Source organism: Manduca sexta, chromosome 27 (assembly GCF_014839805.1).
Source record: "Manduca sexta isolate Smith_Timp_Sample1 chromosome 27, JHU_Msex_v1.0, whole genome shotgun sequence".
Lineage (NCBI taxonomy): Eukaryota > Metazoa > Arthropoda > Insecta > Lepidoptera > Sphingidae > Manduca > Manduca sexta.
Window position 1 is genome coordinate 5,312,287 of NC_051141.1, and position 17,483 is coordinate 5,329,769.

The 17,483-nt window shown below is 34.2% G+C and overlaps 1 protein-coding gene across 7 annotated transcripts in view; it reads right to left on the reverse strand.

Annotated features, from left to right (window-relative positions):
- The window catches only part of LOC115452058 (protein cps3), a 53,471-nt gene that overhangs the window by 15,910 nt on the left and 20,078 nt on the right, over nucleotides 1–17,483 (reverse strand). For 2 of the 7 annotated variants that reach the window (XM_037443943.1, XM_037443946.1), the window contains 7 exons: nucleotides 15,295–15,455; nucleotides 14,691–14,850; nucleotides 5,480–6,148; nucleotides 5,335–5,398; nucleotides 3,903–4,039; nucleotides 1,178–1,253; nucleotides 659–788 (listed from right to left, as the gene is read on the reverse strand). In XM_037443943.1, the coding sequence (XP_037299840.1) occupies nucleotides 659–788; nucleotides 1,178–1,253; nucleotides 3,903–4,039; nucleotides 5,335–5,398; nucleotides 5,480–6,077 (1,005 nt within the window). In that variant the 5' untranslated portion in view covers nucleotides 6,078–6,148; nucleotides 14,691–14,850; nucleotides 15,295–15,455. Of the gene's footprint in view, nucleotides 1–658; nucleotides 789–1,177; nucleotides 1,254–3,902; nucleotides 4,040–5,334; nucleotides 5,399–5,479; nucleotides 6,149–12,881; nucleotides 13,079–14,421; nucleotides 14,613–14,690; nucleotides 14,851–15,294; nucleotides 15,456–16,210; nucleotides 16,298–17,483 lie in introns of those variants that run through there. The other 5 variants (XM_037443944.1, XM_037443945.1, XM_037443947.1 and 2 more) reach the window with 5 other exon arrangements.

The following is a 17,483-nucleotide window of genomic DNA, read 5'->3' on the forward strand; positions in this document are numbered from 1 at the left end:
CTTATAGAGTTCATGGAAGTACGGTTTGAGAGTTCCTTTAACTGACCGCGCGTTTTCAGCGCTGCTGTCCATCCATATTATAACAAATACACGCGAGACTGTACTCGCAACTTTAATGCGCTATTAAGGTGATAGCTTAAGGTCCATTTTCATACATTTTGTTTCACCTTTAATCTGGGTAACTAAACAAGTATTGACTAGTAAAGAATTTAAATTCACGTCTAGTTAGTGATTAGTTCTCGCAGTTGAAGAAAAACGGAGAAATAATTATTATGCTTGGTTATTTCGGCGTTTAAAATTTAATACGACGAAATTTTAAAGGCCGAAATATCCATGCATGTTAATTATTTTTACGATTTCCTTCAACTGCGAGAACTAATCTAACTAGACGTGAATTTAAATTCTTTACTTGTCAATACTTGTTTAGTTACCCAGATTAAAGATGAAACAAAATGTATGAAAATGGACCTTAAGCTATCACCTTAAGAGTTTTACTCTTGCGCTGTTTATTTCGCGGCAAATCTTACGGCTTTAAAAAGTGGTGCGGCTAAGGTGTAGGCGACTGTAATTGTCATTAAGTTCATAGTTACTACAATACGCCATATTGTTCCGCGGGAATAATACATACGAAACGGTTTCTATAAACGCAAATACTTACCGCTGACTTTATAATCGATGTTAACACCGTCCAGAGTCTTTGCGCCTTACTGTTAATTAAAGTTATCTTGTTGTTCAAGTCTTCATTGCTTTGCCTAAGTTTTTTCGTTTTAGTAATAATGAGTTCTGACCTGTAAAAAAAAAGCGTTAAGAAAAAGATTTTGAGTCAAAAATTTAAAATGATTTCGCAATAAAAATATTACATTCGAGGTACATATTAATATAGTATTGTATAGTCAAATATTCGACTCAGCGAATCTGGTGCCGGTAGCATTATCAGCCTCCACTATTAGAATAAATATTACATATTATGCATCTTTTTCAACATGCCAGACGTATTGATGCAATTTATAATTTCATACAGTAATATTTCTATATTATATCAACAATATGTTTAGGTATAAAAAGCATAATAGTCGGTTGCAAATGAAAGCAGAAAAAATAGACATTATGATGATAAGTACTAGACCTTGTTTCGCGTTGTACTAAATAACTATTGCTATGCATTACCAAATAATACCTGAATTCATTAATATCGCAATGCTTGCATTTCTTTGTCGGTTCACTGCAGTCGAAGTCGCGCGGTGAGCTGCTGACTGGAGACAAAATCATCAAGCTATATTGACAATCGCTTCGCTTTCGGTTGTTGGCATTACTTATTGTTACAATAGTTCAAATATGGCCGATCCTCACACGCCACCAGTGGTCCTGACAGCGTGATCAGATATCGAGTAACGCAGGAGCAACAAAACACAAAGATCCAGGATTCATCCACCAAGTAGTAGCAAAAACATACTTTAACTGTATTGAAATTTTATACACAAAACATTAACTTCCATGAATATTCAAAAATAATAATAAGCAAACATAATGTTTTACGGAATCGGATTTCAGGATATTATTAAACTAGCTTTTGCTCGCGGCTCCGCCCGCGTTATAAAGTTTTTTAGGCTAAAGTTTTCCGTTATAAAAGTAGTAGTTTCCCGGGAGCCTATGTTCTTCCCAGGGTCTCAAACTGTCTCCATACCAAATTTCATCTTAATACGTTGGGTAGTTTTTGAGTTTAACACGTTCAGGCAGACAGATGCAGCGGGGGACTTTGTTTTATAATATATTTTTTAGAACTTTTTAAGAGGAACAATCCCGTCATACATCATTGTTGCATAACTTTAATCGTTTACGCAGCGCACGCAACGGAAGCTCTCAAAACTAATAATTTTCCCCGTTTTTGCAACATGTTCCATAACTGCTCCGCTCCTATTGATCATAGTGTGATGATATATAGTCTATAGCACTCCAGGAACAAAGGGCTATCCAACACAAAAAGATTTTTTCAGTTCAAACCGGTAGTTCCTGACATTAGCCATTACTACTCCGCTCCTATTGGTCATAGCGTGATGATATATAACTTTGAGCACTCCACAAACAAAGGACTATTCAACACAAAAAGATTTTTTCAGTTCGAATCGGTAGTTCCCGAGATTAGCCATTACTGCTCCGCTCCTATTGGGTATAGCGTGATGATAAATAGCCTATAGCACTCCACGAACAAAGGGCTATCCAACGCAAAAAGAATTTTTCAGTTTGGGCCGGTAGTTCCTGAGATTAGCGCGTTCAAACAAACAAACAAACAAACAAAATCTTCAGCTTTATATAATAGTATAGATATTGTTGTCAATAAACGATCAAATAAAAACAAATATAACTAGTGCTTTTGATAAGGAATGAGTTATGAGAATATGAAACACATACACTTTAAATACTTCGCTATTAATAAACGAACATTGATGGATGACATTAACTATTATTTAATCAACTTTTATTTTTTTATAATACATACAATAATGACACATAAGCTCACGCCTTTATCCCCGGAGGGTTGGGCAGAGGCGCAACTGGTGCATCCAGTTTTCGCTGAGCTTATAGCCTCACGTCAGTCTAAAGATAGAATAGCGGGCGCGCCTATCACTATATCGGGCACAAATTGTAATCCCGAGTAACTCAGATGTGTTTACTCAAAACGCAATATTCAGACGCATTTATGTTACGCGTCCTGAGAATCGAACCCAAAACTACGCGGTACACAGCCTAATTAATTAATTACTAGATTAATGAGGATTGTCTTATGAGAGTCATTAAAACAGTTTTAAATAATACAGTATCGAAGACCCAAGCCAAGTATATAATATGGACAGAATAAACCGATACATGATGACAACCGCTCATTCAGTGTGTTGTTTGTTATAAAGCTGAGGCGTTCGCTTAAAATAACAGATGGAATATAGTTTTGTGAAATTTGATTGGAGACATGTGACGTGGTGATGTATGGTACAGCGCGATTGCGTTTCGCTACAACTTCGGTGTAGACATACAGGAGATGATGACCCACCGCTACGGAAACTAATGCTCCACGAAAGGACCTCAAACACCCAAAAATAAGAGAAGGGGGAAATAAAGTGACAGCGAATAGCGAAAGTACCGGGAAGAGTGTCGGACGACACTGTCCCGGCAGAGTCCAGAGACCCGATGCGGGAGAGCTGTCGGAAACAACTTAAACTTAGCTTGAAAATGTCCGCGGGGAAGAGTTCACGAAATAGATTCAGTTGTACGATAATTCACTAACTTAAAAATATGTTGAGTGCGCAATATAAAAATATTATACTTATGGTAACGTAGAGAAACCTTAAGATTTAAATTAGTTACAAATCCAGGTAAAGACATCATAACACTGTATGTTAATAATTATTGTTATTTATTAGCATTGCTACATTATTAATGTCGCAGAAGAAACAATTGTGAACTTATCCCCATTACCTTCCATTAAAGCCAGCAGCACATACATACATGATTCTTGTCGGGCTCTGTTTATAAGTGGTGACGAACACGGCCTTGGTTGTTTTTTTAACCCAACGTGATAATCAAGCAAGTGGGTCCACTAACAGTAGAATTATTATGGATGCACACCACCGACCGAGTAATAGGAATTCTGAAGGAAAGGGGTGTTCGGACTATCGAAATATCACTAACCTTAGTGAGATAGTAACAATGCGTCCAATAGAGTGGACTCATAATGTATTATGCTCTGAGCAAATTGAATGATGAGCCAGAACTATTAATGCGGACGACGGATTGTAAACGACAAAAGCACGCGCAGGCGATTGCCTACAAGGGACAAGCTCACAAGCTGGTACATTAAACAAGTCAATGAAATATAAAAAAAATAAATATGTTTAAATGATATTTACAGTCATCCATATCTGTCCATTCCCGCTTTAAAGGGTTACTTTCAGGCACATTAACTGTGCGGAACACGTCGCCGATCGTGGTCCTGGAGTCAACACTCGCGGCTGGGGCACAAGTTATTACAGGCAGTGGCGTGACACTACAACAGAAATGTATATTAGTTAATAAAATATGCCGCAAATGTCTTTACCGTCAGGTTGTTTAGGGAAACGTAAACAAGTGCCTAGGGAATAGGGCGTTCAAGTATTATGTAACGCAATAATGCGGTCGTGTTAAACGTTACGATACGTTAACGTAACATTGTTCTTTTAATTTTAATAAAAAATAGGGAAATTAAATCTCCCAATGTTGGCCATTCTTATGGTTTATAATTTTTGGGGAATCCCTCCATCTTATTATACGTAATTTTTATTTAACTCTCCCAAATTGGCTACCCTTTTCATTTATTTCAGAGATCACAATGAAAACGAAGGTATTTAGTGACTTTTTGGTATATTTTTCGTAACATAATTGTGACTTAGATAAAAATGGTCAGTTGAGTTTTACGTAACGTCGAAAATTGCGTTTCTTAATAACTTGAACGCCCTCTAACCATTTTCCAATAAAAAAATTCAATTAAATTAAGATAAAATTATTCTAAGTGTGCGCCTAAATGTGGCGAGTGCGCCGACATTTCGATTTATATATACATATCGTTTACATTTCTAATACGAACTAGTGAATGCACTACAGAAAATTGGGCCTCGGTCATCAACGCGGTGTACGGCTCGTCGCGGCTCATATAATTACCATAAAAGGAGTCAGAGAATAAAAAGGCTCAGAACATAGCCGCACTGTTGAGCTGACGGCGACATGAAAGACATGATTAGCGAATTGCGCATACGTGATATGAGAGCTTTCACTTTAGTATGAAATAGTAAATATCGCTTGTCACTTCAATGATGCGGGCACCGCCATACATAACGTGTACAAGATTTTGTGAAATCATTGTCTCGACTCTCGTCACTATCACTAGAAATGCGGTCGCAACCTCATAAGATGAAGGAAATCAAATTCCAATTGAAATTATTAAGAACTAGGTGTTGCTCGCGGCTTTGCTTTCGTCAAAAACCTTTCCCGTTCCGATACTCCTAAAATTACTGTAGTGATCGACATGACATCAGCGCCACCCATTGAAAAAATGTAATTCAATTTAAAGTATTCCTCACGAAAACAAGTTACCTGGATATAAAGCAGCATATTTTTTAATCCAGGACGTGATCTAATGATTTTAGCAAACATCCAAACATTTTCACTAACATTTCCATTTACAATATAAGTAAGAAGTAACGTTACTAAAACAATTTAACTGTAGGTAATCTGTCTAAAAATGCACGATAACTTCAAAGATGTTTAAAAAATAATAATATTTAAAGCGTCCTGTATATAGCATACCTGTCAGGTTTTGGAGGAGGCGGTTGATTACCGTCAGGCGCCCGGATTGTATTCACGGACGAAGCTGTAATATGTCATTAAGATTTGAATTTTGCGTCATCAATAAATACATAACTTATTAAATAAATTGTCATAGTATGTCTACCTTCAGCTGGAGTCGGCGTCGGAATATTATTATTTTCTTTTAGGTGACTAAAAGCATGCGGCGGCAGATATGCTGTTCTCCGAAAAGATTCCCTTTCGAATACCGTTGCGTGAACGAATCTACAATTACGTCTTTTACATCCTGAGTTTTGAAAATCATTACAAAATTTGTAAACATTGTCCAACTGTGATAATATCACTTTGTGGACGAATATACACGACGCGCCCCTATTACAAGTGCCGCGTATAAAATTTCGGCACATAATTTCCTCTCCCTCTTTTCCTTTTTCTTCCTTAGGCTGACTATTTTTAAAGTCAGCCACCATCTCTTCAGATTTACCAGTATGGTACGACATATCTGATGTATTTACTAATTCACTGTAATCTTCATCATCATCATCATCTTCTATTTCTTTTTTTGATGTAAAAGTCGGTGGACTATCTGGTGGGGGTGGATTTGGTGGCAAAGGTGGATGAATATCTCCATGATTGCCGTTAACTTCTTCCTGTGAATCGTTGCTGTAATGCTGATCATCATTACCATTAGGTGTTGATGGATTACTAGATTCTTCAAATTTAGATTTAAGATATTTTTTCATGTGTTTAAAGTTCGGCGAAGGCCGAAAATTGATTGCCTCATCATCATGACGCGTTTTATTATTTTTTTTATCTGTAACAAACAAATTTTATTAATCCTTTCCTTTGTATACAATCACATATTTTTTAAATACAATAGATTTGGGCTTATAATTGTCAGCATTAGCTGAACTTATTTCCTATTTGCCATACTTATTTAAAAAAAAAGCGATTACTTTAGTAGTATAGTTAATTTGAATACAGATTAGTCCTGAATGCCCCTAGCAAAAAACTCTTGGAATTCAATTACTATAAACAAATTATTATAAAATCCGTTGAAATGGGATATCGAGAAAGTATATTATCATCGTTACTGTGGTTGAAATAAGGTAAGTTTGGATCATGGGGTAAAGCCGTTGTATCAAAATCACAAGCAATCTATACCTAGTCTTGCCATAAATATTGTAATAAAGAAAAAAGAAAATTGTTAACTGCAAATAACATTTATTACTTTTACAGTGTGTCAGTTTAATACATAAATATAAAACAATTAAAAATATAAAAAGCTTATTCGAAGTGGTCTCCATTGGCTGCAATACAGTCCTTTAAACGATGAGGCCAGTTATCAATAGAAGCACGCACTCTTTCCATGGGAAAATTCTTCACTGCCAATCGTATAGATTGTTTTAGGGACTCCAAATTATCATGGCGTTTAGAGCAAGCTGTACTCTCTAAAACTGACCACAAATCATAATCCAGCGGATTAAGATCGGGACTAGACGACGGCCAGTCTTCAGCTCTGATGAAGTCCGAAACGTTCGATTCCAACCAAGACTGCGTGGACCGAGCTTTATGACCCGGCGCCGAGTCTTGCTGGAAGGACCATACTTGGTTATTGAACATGGTGATGTTAAGGGGCTTAACTACCTTCTCAAGAATGGTATCTTGATACACTTGTGCCGATGTTTTGATACCTTTTTCACAAAAATATGGCTCAGTCACTCCTTCATAGCTAACACCCCACCAAACCATCACTGAAGTCGGATAATGTCCACGTTGCACTCTGTCGACTAATTGGGAAGCTTCCTTAGAGCTTTGAGCATAAATACGGTCATTTTGTTTGTTAAAATGTTGCTCAATTGTAAAAATTTTCTCATCCGTAAACAAAATTTTTCTGTGACCTCCCTTTGCGTACCGCTTCAGTAGTTGTTTCGATTTTACCACCCTATTCTTCTTTAAATTATCAGTTAAGAAATGGCCAGTGCGTCTCTTATAGGCTGCAAGTCCTAAGTCATCTTTTAAAATACGCGACATGGTTCTAGGTGCTATCTTCATTTCCCGAGATAAAATCTTTTGCTTTCGGACAGGATTTCTTCGAATTCTTTCCCTTACTGCTTTGACCACCTTTTTCGTACGAACACTACGTGGACGGCCAGATCTTTTCTGTCACAAACAGAGGAGGTCTCATTGTACCTATTAATAGCCCGGTACACAAACATTTTACTAATACCAAGTGTATGGAGAGTTTTAAAAATTGCATTTGGCTCCATACCTACTTTGTGTAATGCTATCACAGCGATTCGGTTCTCTTTATCACCCCACACCATTTTAATATCGCAAAATATTTTACAATGTATTGGCGCCAAAATGAGAAAACACAATGAACAATCGTATAAAAATGACAGATTCGAAATTCAAATGTAATATTTTTTTATAATTAAGTGTAACAGTATTTATGGCCAGACTAAGTATATATAAAAATCAATTGCTGTTCGTTAGTCTCGCTAAAACTCGAGAACGGCTGAACCGATTTGGCTAATTTTGGTTTTGAATTATTTGTGGAAGTCCAGGGATGGATTAAACGGTGACGAACATAAATAATAAATAACGGAAAATACTAAAAACGACAATATAAGTTTTCAATACAAAATGTTCCTACCTGTCAAACATTTCATGTCTTTTTCTCTTTTTAGAAATAAAGAACTGTAACATATATATAGATGTATTCAGAAATAAGTCTGTTTCATAGTTGTATTATGAGGTCCGATTTCTTTGGTTTATTTTGTTCAAATACAAAACATTTCAGAAATAAATAAAGTGTAAAAGTGTCAGTGGGTTCTTAAAAATAGAAAATAAATAAATAAATTTCAAGACTATTATTAAAATCTATCATCAATTTGTCAGTGCGTGAGAACTTTATTTATCGTTATTGTCGCAAAATGCCACGGAGAAGATGACTTAGATAGTCGAAGTTAATCAAATGTACGACGAGCTACTTCACGTGCAAACCGTACTCTCGACTAGCGAGAGACAGATAATGATAACATACGTATTGTATGGCAAAATTGTGTTTCACAATAAATAACAATAATAAATGTATGTAGGTGATACGAAGTTCACCGGGTCATCTAGTATCTTATAAATATCGACCGTTGAAAGGATTGAATTAAATGACAGCTGGGCCCTTATTCTGTATGATAGTGTAAATGCGTAACGCGGCCGTGTCATGTTATCTTTGAGAAATGTGCGTGGAATGGTATTCTATAAGCCAAGTTTCTATAGTCCTAAACAAGATGTGTTGTGTTACGTGCTTGTTACGCACTGTTAAAATAACGTGCGGGATAGAGAATAAGGCCCCTGATTGTAAATATGTACCAAACTTGGTGTCACAAAAAATGACCTTTACATCTATACTAATTAAGTATTGAAAAAGTTAGGCAAAATTATAATGTAAATAGGTGATAGCAGCCAGTTGACTAAGTTGTGTTGCGTCGCCCGTCCGTCGCCTGGTAGAACTGCTGCCGCCGGGGTGCTCTCACCGCTCACGGCTGCAATTAGTTCGGATTGACTGTGTTTGTTTGTTTCGTGAACACTAGCTGACCTTTACTTAGAAGGCAACGTATTAAAAATATTGAAATCTTTGTGATTTACACCCAGTTGGAGCAGTTATTGTTTATAAATAGTAAAATGCTACGTGAAACTTTGAATTACAAAGTACTTCTTTAACTCCATACACTAGGTACTTGAGCCGCCTTTCAACCGTCGATATGATGTTTCTCTTTGAACCGAATACATTTTAACCCCAGGATATTAATAGCTCCTTCTCAAACAAATTACCTTAAGAATTAATGTCATAATTTGCGGCGCACGAATTAAGGGCAGGACATCCAAAAATATGTAGAAACAATATGGTATTTCAATACCTCATAGGAAAATCATTTTATCGCATTTTTAATAACTTAACAGGAAAAAGCGTCATAGTTTAAAAAAAAACCTATAAGGTTATGTTAAATCCCATAAGAAAAGCAAAATGCTATTAATAAAACTAACTTACTTTTTAACTTAAACCACTTTTGGTTACAAAATAGATCTCAATTTTCATCCACAAGGGTAATGCATTAATTATAATTACTTACCCCCGTATTCATAGACTTTTATAACTAAAGACGGAGCAAAGCTGTAATAACAAGTCTGTGTTGTGATTGGCTAATATTGTTGTATCTCAATATAAAAAATTATAATATCAATGTTAGTTGTGCAGTGATTTCATTACATTGACCAGTTTCGCGATTTTGTAGAACAGACATAAAATATATAAAGTTGAATAAAGATTCTAGTTCGTATTGATTGCTTAAGATAACAAGTATCCCATTTATGCATTTTTTTGCAGGCTTAACAAAAAGCCCCATTGCTTTAAAAATATATTTTAGGTCTTTTTTAAAATGTTATACTACCAAAATATTCCTTATAGATAAACAATTTAATAAGGAATTAATAGGACAAACAATTTAAGAAGGATGATAATTAGAGAGGGTTGCACATTAAATGATGTCTACTTTAGGAAGATATGTATGGAATCATACATTTTAGTATTTTCATTATAAAATTAATGAAACCACATAATCACTTTTAAACCAAATATACACTTTTAAAAATACATAAAACATGGCGAGTGTCATATTGCCCTCAATATGACACCATATTTTATGTATACCTTCTCCACTGGGAGCGGCTTAAATTCACTTAATTTAGGGCATTACTACCAATTTAATGATTCTGCTGTCATCTGCTTATGAGATTTTTTGTAATACTTTCAAGCTGACTGTAGTAGGCATATTCATACTACTCTAGAATCTCCATATTAAAAATTGAAATAATATATAAATATTGAATTAACAATGTATTAGAATTAACACATAATATTTAACATGGGTACCTGGCTCAATACAACCATGATTCAAATACTATGCTTTATGAGTTAACCTTCAACTACTAACATGACAAATTTATAACACCAAAAGGGGTAGGTTGCATCTCTCAAGCTACTACTTACAAAAAGACTATTTGCCATAAAAATTGATTTGGATGTTTTAACATCATGATGACACTTGGTCATTGACATGTAATAAAAAAACTATAATTAAATATAATTAGATTTTATTACCAAATATAAAAAAATAAAGAATTGACTTTAAGTTTTACTTTTCACTTTTTTAATAGATATGAGATCCTCATTTTACAATTTTAACCCTTATGCAAGTAATATTAGTGTTGCACTTGTTACTTAACATCTAATCTAGAAAAACAATAGGGGATAATATTTACTTCTGAAAAAATAACAAAAAATCTGAGAACATTACAGGCAATGAGTTCTATGATTATACAGGGTGTCCCAGAAAGTAGTGTCAAGCGGAAGTCCAGAGATAGAGCACCCCTTGGGGTATCCGAATCACCCCCATGTATGTTCCGCGATTTTTCATACTTTTCGGGTTATGAATATTTTTCTGAATTTTTGAGAATTATCAATTCAAACTATTAAATATTTTCTTTTTAAAAAAGTAGAAGACATATTCTAGATTTTTTTATTGCAACTAAATTTTCATTAGTTTCTTAAATAAGTCTCCTAGTTTTAAAAAAAAAAAAACATTTAATGGTGCACATCGAAAATTCTCAAAAAACCAAAAAAATATTCATAACTCGAAAACTACGAAATATCGCGGAACATACATGGGGGTGATTCGGATACCTTAAGAGGTGCTCTATCTTTGGACCTCCGCTTGACACTACTTTCTGGGACACCCTGTATACAGATATTGGTAAGATTGTTATTCAAATTTTTTAAGCTCATGTGTTGGATACTCAATCTAACATGAAGTAACTAAGATCAATGTGAAAATACCTCATATTTTTTCCATATCATGATTTGCTAATTTTTTATATGTGTATTAGCATATTTTTGGCAATTATGTATGATAGTATTAATATGTACTTAACTCTAAGGATGCTATGAGTGTGATCTTATATGGACATTCCAAATAATTGATGACTTATTACTGATTGGTCATAACTCATAATGTCTCGAGGGCGAATTTGGTCCTGATGTCCAGTCTTTGCCTAATTATATTGTTTCATGTATTTGATTACAGATAATTATTCAAAGGGGCTAGATATCCTTGAATGGTCTGACTGTCCAAATTGTTGCCACCTCTTACTAGAGTGATCTGATTCTCCTCTGAATCTTTATCTTGATGCCATTTATGATGTGGTAAAAGTTTGCTTCGATATAGCATAATATACTCTACAAATTAACTTCAATATCAGATTGATTTGAAGGTAGCATCAGGAAATTGAAATGACAGGCTATCTACACCTGTATTATTTTTCATTTTGATGAACCTCTAGTTTTTTTTTATTTCTTTGAATGATGACATGTCACGCCTGTTAAGTTCTATAACACTATGAAATGAAATGAAATGATTTATTTGAATCCGTAAAATGTTATACATTGTTTAGATTCCGTCAATATTAACTCTACCACCAGTTCAGAAAGCAGTTCTCTCCAGAGAAGAACAGGCAAGAAACTCTGGTGTTGCTCTTTTCAAAATCAGTTTAAAGTAAAGACTACTACTACATACATGATAAAGAGAGGAGGACAAAAAAATACAATTGGTTTTTTACTGTTGTTTAGAGCATTTTATTTATATGCTTGTAAAAATAGGGAATAAATTAATTTAAATTGTTATATGAGTGCACAACCCTCTCAGGAATCACAGATTTTTTTATTATGCTTATAATTATTTCCTCTTAGCACCCCTAGCAATTAGAAATAATAAGCGAAATGGGCAGAACAGTCCACACAAGCAGCACCCGTTCACAAGTATGACCCATGTGCCAGCCATCGGCCTCCTCAACCATATTCTACGGAATAGTATAGAATAGTCTGAGATCTTGTAATTAGCTTTATTACACAACTTGCGCTTAATAGTGGCTTGGAATTTCGCAATATTTAAGGACTTGATCTCAGTGGGAACTTTGTTATAAAAATATATACAGTAACCCTCAAAAGACTTGCTGATCTTGTTTTGTGATTAACTAAATTATTTTTGTTTCTATTATTTAAATAGTTAAAGGTTAAATAAATATTTATGTAAGATATACACACCCAATAAATATAACATTAGTTATTGACAACTATTATTTACAGAAGTCGATTACACCACCAGTAAATAGCGTCACGTGTTCATTTAGAATACTATAAATTAATTTACATTTTAAAATGTTTAATAACTAATATTATTATGAAAATATTATATTATAGATAAACGTTTCTAAAATATTTTTTGTCCATTACGAACATAGCGTATACTAATTACCTGTCTATTTATTAACTATATGCCAATAACAATAATTAAGAAATAAATTTAAGCCACAGCATTGGAAAAGCAACACACAAATAAAGTCATACGAGTAGAATATCAAATCGTTACAGAAGTAAAATTATTAAGATAAATTATAAACAAATGAATCGAAAGTTAAAAAAACCTTACCTATCTCCGTAGTTTGCATTTATTATGGTTTCGTAAATAGTTACTCGCGCTTTTTAATACACTGTCACGCACACAGTCTCGGTGGTTTTTCACGATTCATTCAGACATAGGATTTAAAGTTCAGTCGTTTATTAAAAAAGCACAATACGTGACGACTGCTTGTTGCACAAAGTAAATAAAATAAACAAAATGGCTTCCGACAATCAAAAATGTTGCCACAATTTCTTGATATTGTCAATTTTGATATTTTTTCTAAGTGATAAGTAAGTACTAGAATTTATAAATGAAATTGGTTATTACTAAAGCTACATACGTTACGTGATAATTTAATCATCGTCCAAATATCTTCGTGTAAGCGTAAAAAAATAATAAGTATCTATATAATATAAATCTAAAACCTTTACAAAAAATTGGACGTTCGCAGGGTAAGTTCGGACTTCGTCGTAATAACGCTTCTAAAGTTAATGTGATAAGGTCCAAAAAATCAAGTAAAAGTCCCGATCTGAATTCGAAAAGCGAAATCCACATTTTTTTATTTTACTACACATAGCATACCGGTTCTTGGTCGTAGCATCAACTATCGTATACAAGGCGGGGCAAAAAGAACCACAGCCTCGCTTCCTATAGGTATAGCACTAAAATATAAGCAACATTTCGTGGTATTGTTTTCCTATACGATCTTACCCTAATGCACATTATTTTTGTCCCAGCATGGGTTTGGAAACAATGGCGTCAGGTTCGTGTCGATAGTCGATACTCTACAGCTATTAATAGATAAATGTGATACGTAAAAAACACCTAAAAATCATTATTCATCAACGTTGAAGTTAGAATTTTGTTTGTATAAATCCGAAGATAATATATTATATGCTCTGTATTTTATTTTTCATTGCTTCATATGTCATTGTTCTTTTCGATTGTCAAAATATTAAAAAATCAGAAGACGCGAGGACAACTCAACGTAGTTGAAACGCAACGCTATTGGTCAGATTGAGTGCGATGTTAAAGTCTACAACAATTTTCATTCAATTCATATATAGTTGCCGGGCATTTATCTATAGTAAAAAGATGCAGAACAAACCACAAATGCACTAGAATTTATTGACCTTTGCAAGCAGATGATGATGAACACTAAGGCGTGTGAAAAGCCTGCACAAGCAACTTTAAAATCAACCAATTGCACTTTATGGTATGCGCTTCGTTGTGCATGCATGGTCTGCATCACTGCATGCAGAGCATATGAGGCTGCGCACTGCAAAGTGTTTGATGGCTCTTTACTAAAGTCAGCATGGGAGCAACAAAACTGGGAGATACAGCTGCTATGAAAAGAGGAAGATTGTTAAAAGATCAAGTAATTAAGGTGGTGGAAAAAAATGTACCTAATGTGGAATTATATTAAGTTCATTACATCCCATTATGGAGCAACACTTGATGAAGAGAATACAGACTATAATATCTACTAACAAAAACGATACTATACATGTAGTACATTATGTAACTACGTAACAAATTTATTAATAATTTAATTATAGCAATGACGTACCAATAGCGATGCGCAAAATGTTTGTGGAGACTGGAGAAGCTGGTCCGTTGCGATCAGTAGTGAGGTATAAAATGTGTCCATGGTGTTTTAAAGTGTCGCAGGTGTATTTAAAGTATTATTCATTACAATGGGCAGTTCATTTCCGACGGTCCTCTGAAGACATATTTTATGATAATGCGTATAAATATCTACGAATAATGCCATGACATGAAACAATTTCAATGAATACGGATGTAGGTAAACTTATTCTGTAGGTATGTACTTACCGCAAGTTTAGATGTCATCACAATCCATCATCTGCATCATATTTTGGGGATTCAAAAGTTATCTTGGTATTATTGGTAGTCTTCACTACTAACTAAAGCAGAATAGTAAGCAGCGTATGCTTACTACTCTGCTTTAGTTTTAATATTCTCCAGTTGCTAGCTGTAAAATAAATATTATTTACATTTTCGTAGCATTCATATTATAATCCTCAAAATGGAAAAATAACAAGCTGAAGAGTTTGTTTGAACGAGCTAATCTTAGGAACTACCTACTGGATCGAATTGAAAAATATTTTTTTGTTGGATAGCCCATTTAGCGACGAAAGCTATAGCCCATATAACAACACGTAATTACTAATTGCCAATACAAGTTAGCATTCATAAGAAAAATTGAAAAAGCAGGGAAAATTTATATCTTTTGAGAGCTTGCGTTGTGTGCGTTGAAAGTTACGCAACAACATGTATAATGGAATTGTTCCTCATAAAAAGTTCTAAAAAATATATTATAAAACGAAGATCCACGCCACGCCGCGCCGCCCTGCCCTACCTTAAATTCATGTCTAGCTACGGCCCTGTAAGTGACTAGTGAAGAAAAAGTACACACCTGGCGAGTTGTATATGTGGTTTATTACTGATTTATGATAATTCAATAATTGCCAGTCCTCAAAGTTAGATTTAAGATTTGACATTTTGCGGTGTTTTAAAGTCCGACAGAGTGCGCATCGATGGTTTCTTTATCGGGACGATTAGTGTTTCCATTATTATCTGTAACAAATAAACAAATCATAATACTATAGAACTATAGATATGTATCTTTTGCCGACGGTAAGTCTGGTATAAATAGGTACAGGTAATCGATCTTGTACCAGTAAGGGTAGCTGCAGGGTACTGTGTAAACATAAAGTTTAAAATTTGAATTTAGGAGTCATTAATATTCATGTAATTATATGAGGATAGAGATAAACAAAATATTCAAATAGCAGGTGGCAAGTAGTCGTTTATATGTTTTGAGTATTAAAATTAATGTACTTACATTATTATACACGTTAATTTTAATACTCAAAACAATTAAATGAAATCGTTCAAAATAAATTCAAATAATATGTTTTAATACTAAAAACATATGAAACGGTTAAAAAAACGATAGAAATTGTATCAAAACTTAAACACTGGGGAGGCAGTCTCATGGGGAATGTGACATATTATCATATATGTAGTTAAAATAAAACTCGTTAGTCCTTTCAATCTTCTTTATTTTACGATTACAGACTTCATCATGAAAAGACTGGATTGGTTAGTAGTCTCAAGTCAGGGATAGTTTTTTGTAAAGATAGAACATCTTGCCTTTCGTTGAAGAGCACCCTTTCCTTGTTAGATTTTCTCAGCGATCAATAGGGGGCATAGCCACAACACATCTGCGACCTCTTCTATCCCGTCTCGATCAATGAACGCTCGAGATAATCTCCAGTGTATAGTGTACCTGCATTTTTTAAAATAATAACACGTCCGCTACGGCTTACCTGCACTTTAATACTTATTTATAATTTAATTCCTTGAAGAACATACTTCTGCCGCATATTCCTTTTGGTCATCTTGTTTCTGGAGAGCTAGAAAATTATTTCAATGTGTTGGCGGATGAGTTCGCTAGAACCTTCTATAGTTAGGTTGGGTACTCAATATGGTGACAAAAATATATTTTATTAAATTTTATAATTTTCTTAATACTGCTATTAAGTAATAAATATAATTATTATATACTCAAAACCGACATTCAAAGGATCACTTTATTATTTTTTTATAACAATATTAATATTTGATTATACATAATATAGACTAGTTTCCAGACAAAATGGCAATAAAATCGAATATAAAAAGTTTATTGTGAAAAACATCATTCACCAGATAATAGGTTACACATCCCTGAACTTTCCAAGTTAGATATTATGTATTTTTTATCAGTCGCCTCTAGGTTTATCAGTGACGAAAAACATGAAAAAGGATTATAAACCCTGCACAGACAAGTAGACACATAATACAAGGCAGATCTTATTATTATAAGTAAGTAAATCCATAAAAAGATTATTACGAATGAGTGCTTATGATTATTACTTTCGATTTATTAGTCATATTGCAAAAAATATATATATTTTGCGGACTTAAAACGGTAGGAAATGTCCACGGCCCTCGCTCGGACGCGAATCCAGGAAGAAGTTGACGTCGCGCACATCGACATCTGTTAACAGAACTGTCTTCAATCCGGATGCAGATTCCTAGACCTGGAGCATCGGTGCGATATATGAGATAGCCAGCAAGTGGGCGAAATTAAAATCTAAGAGATGAAACTAAGTCTAAGTTTGAATCTTGTATCTGGAGGTATTAAGTCTAATAAAGCTAGACATGTGTCGTAAAAATAATTTATATCTATCACACTTGACATGTTTTCACTACACAGCCCGCTAACACCGGTTGCAGTCCAAGAACTGAGCTAAGTTCGTTTAGCTTAACTTCTATAGCCGGAAAAATTACAGTAGATAGGATCAGCCATAAACTAAACAAATCCAAATTTTTAAAACGCTTATACACAATATTAACTTTAATCGAAATATTCTTTTTTCTTAATCTAAACTGAATGAATGAATCCCTTTGAAGTTTATTTAGAGCATTAAAACTATTTTTGATAGCGACATAAAAGTTTAAAAGCGATCTGCAATTTTCATATTGTGTAGCTACTTTTGTGGCTGACGGTACATAGCTTACTTTACATAGTAAACCAATACCTCAATAGCATAGCAA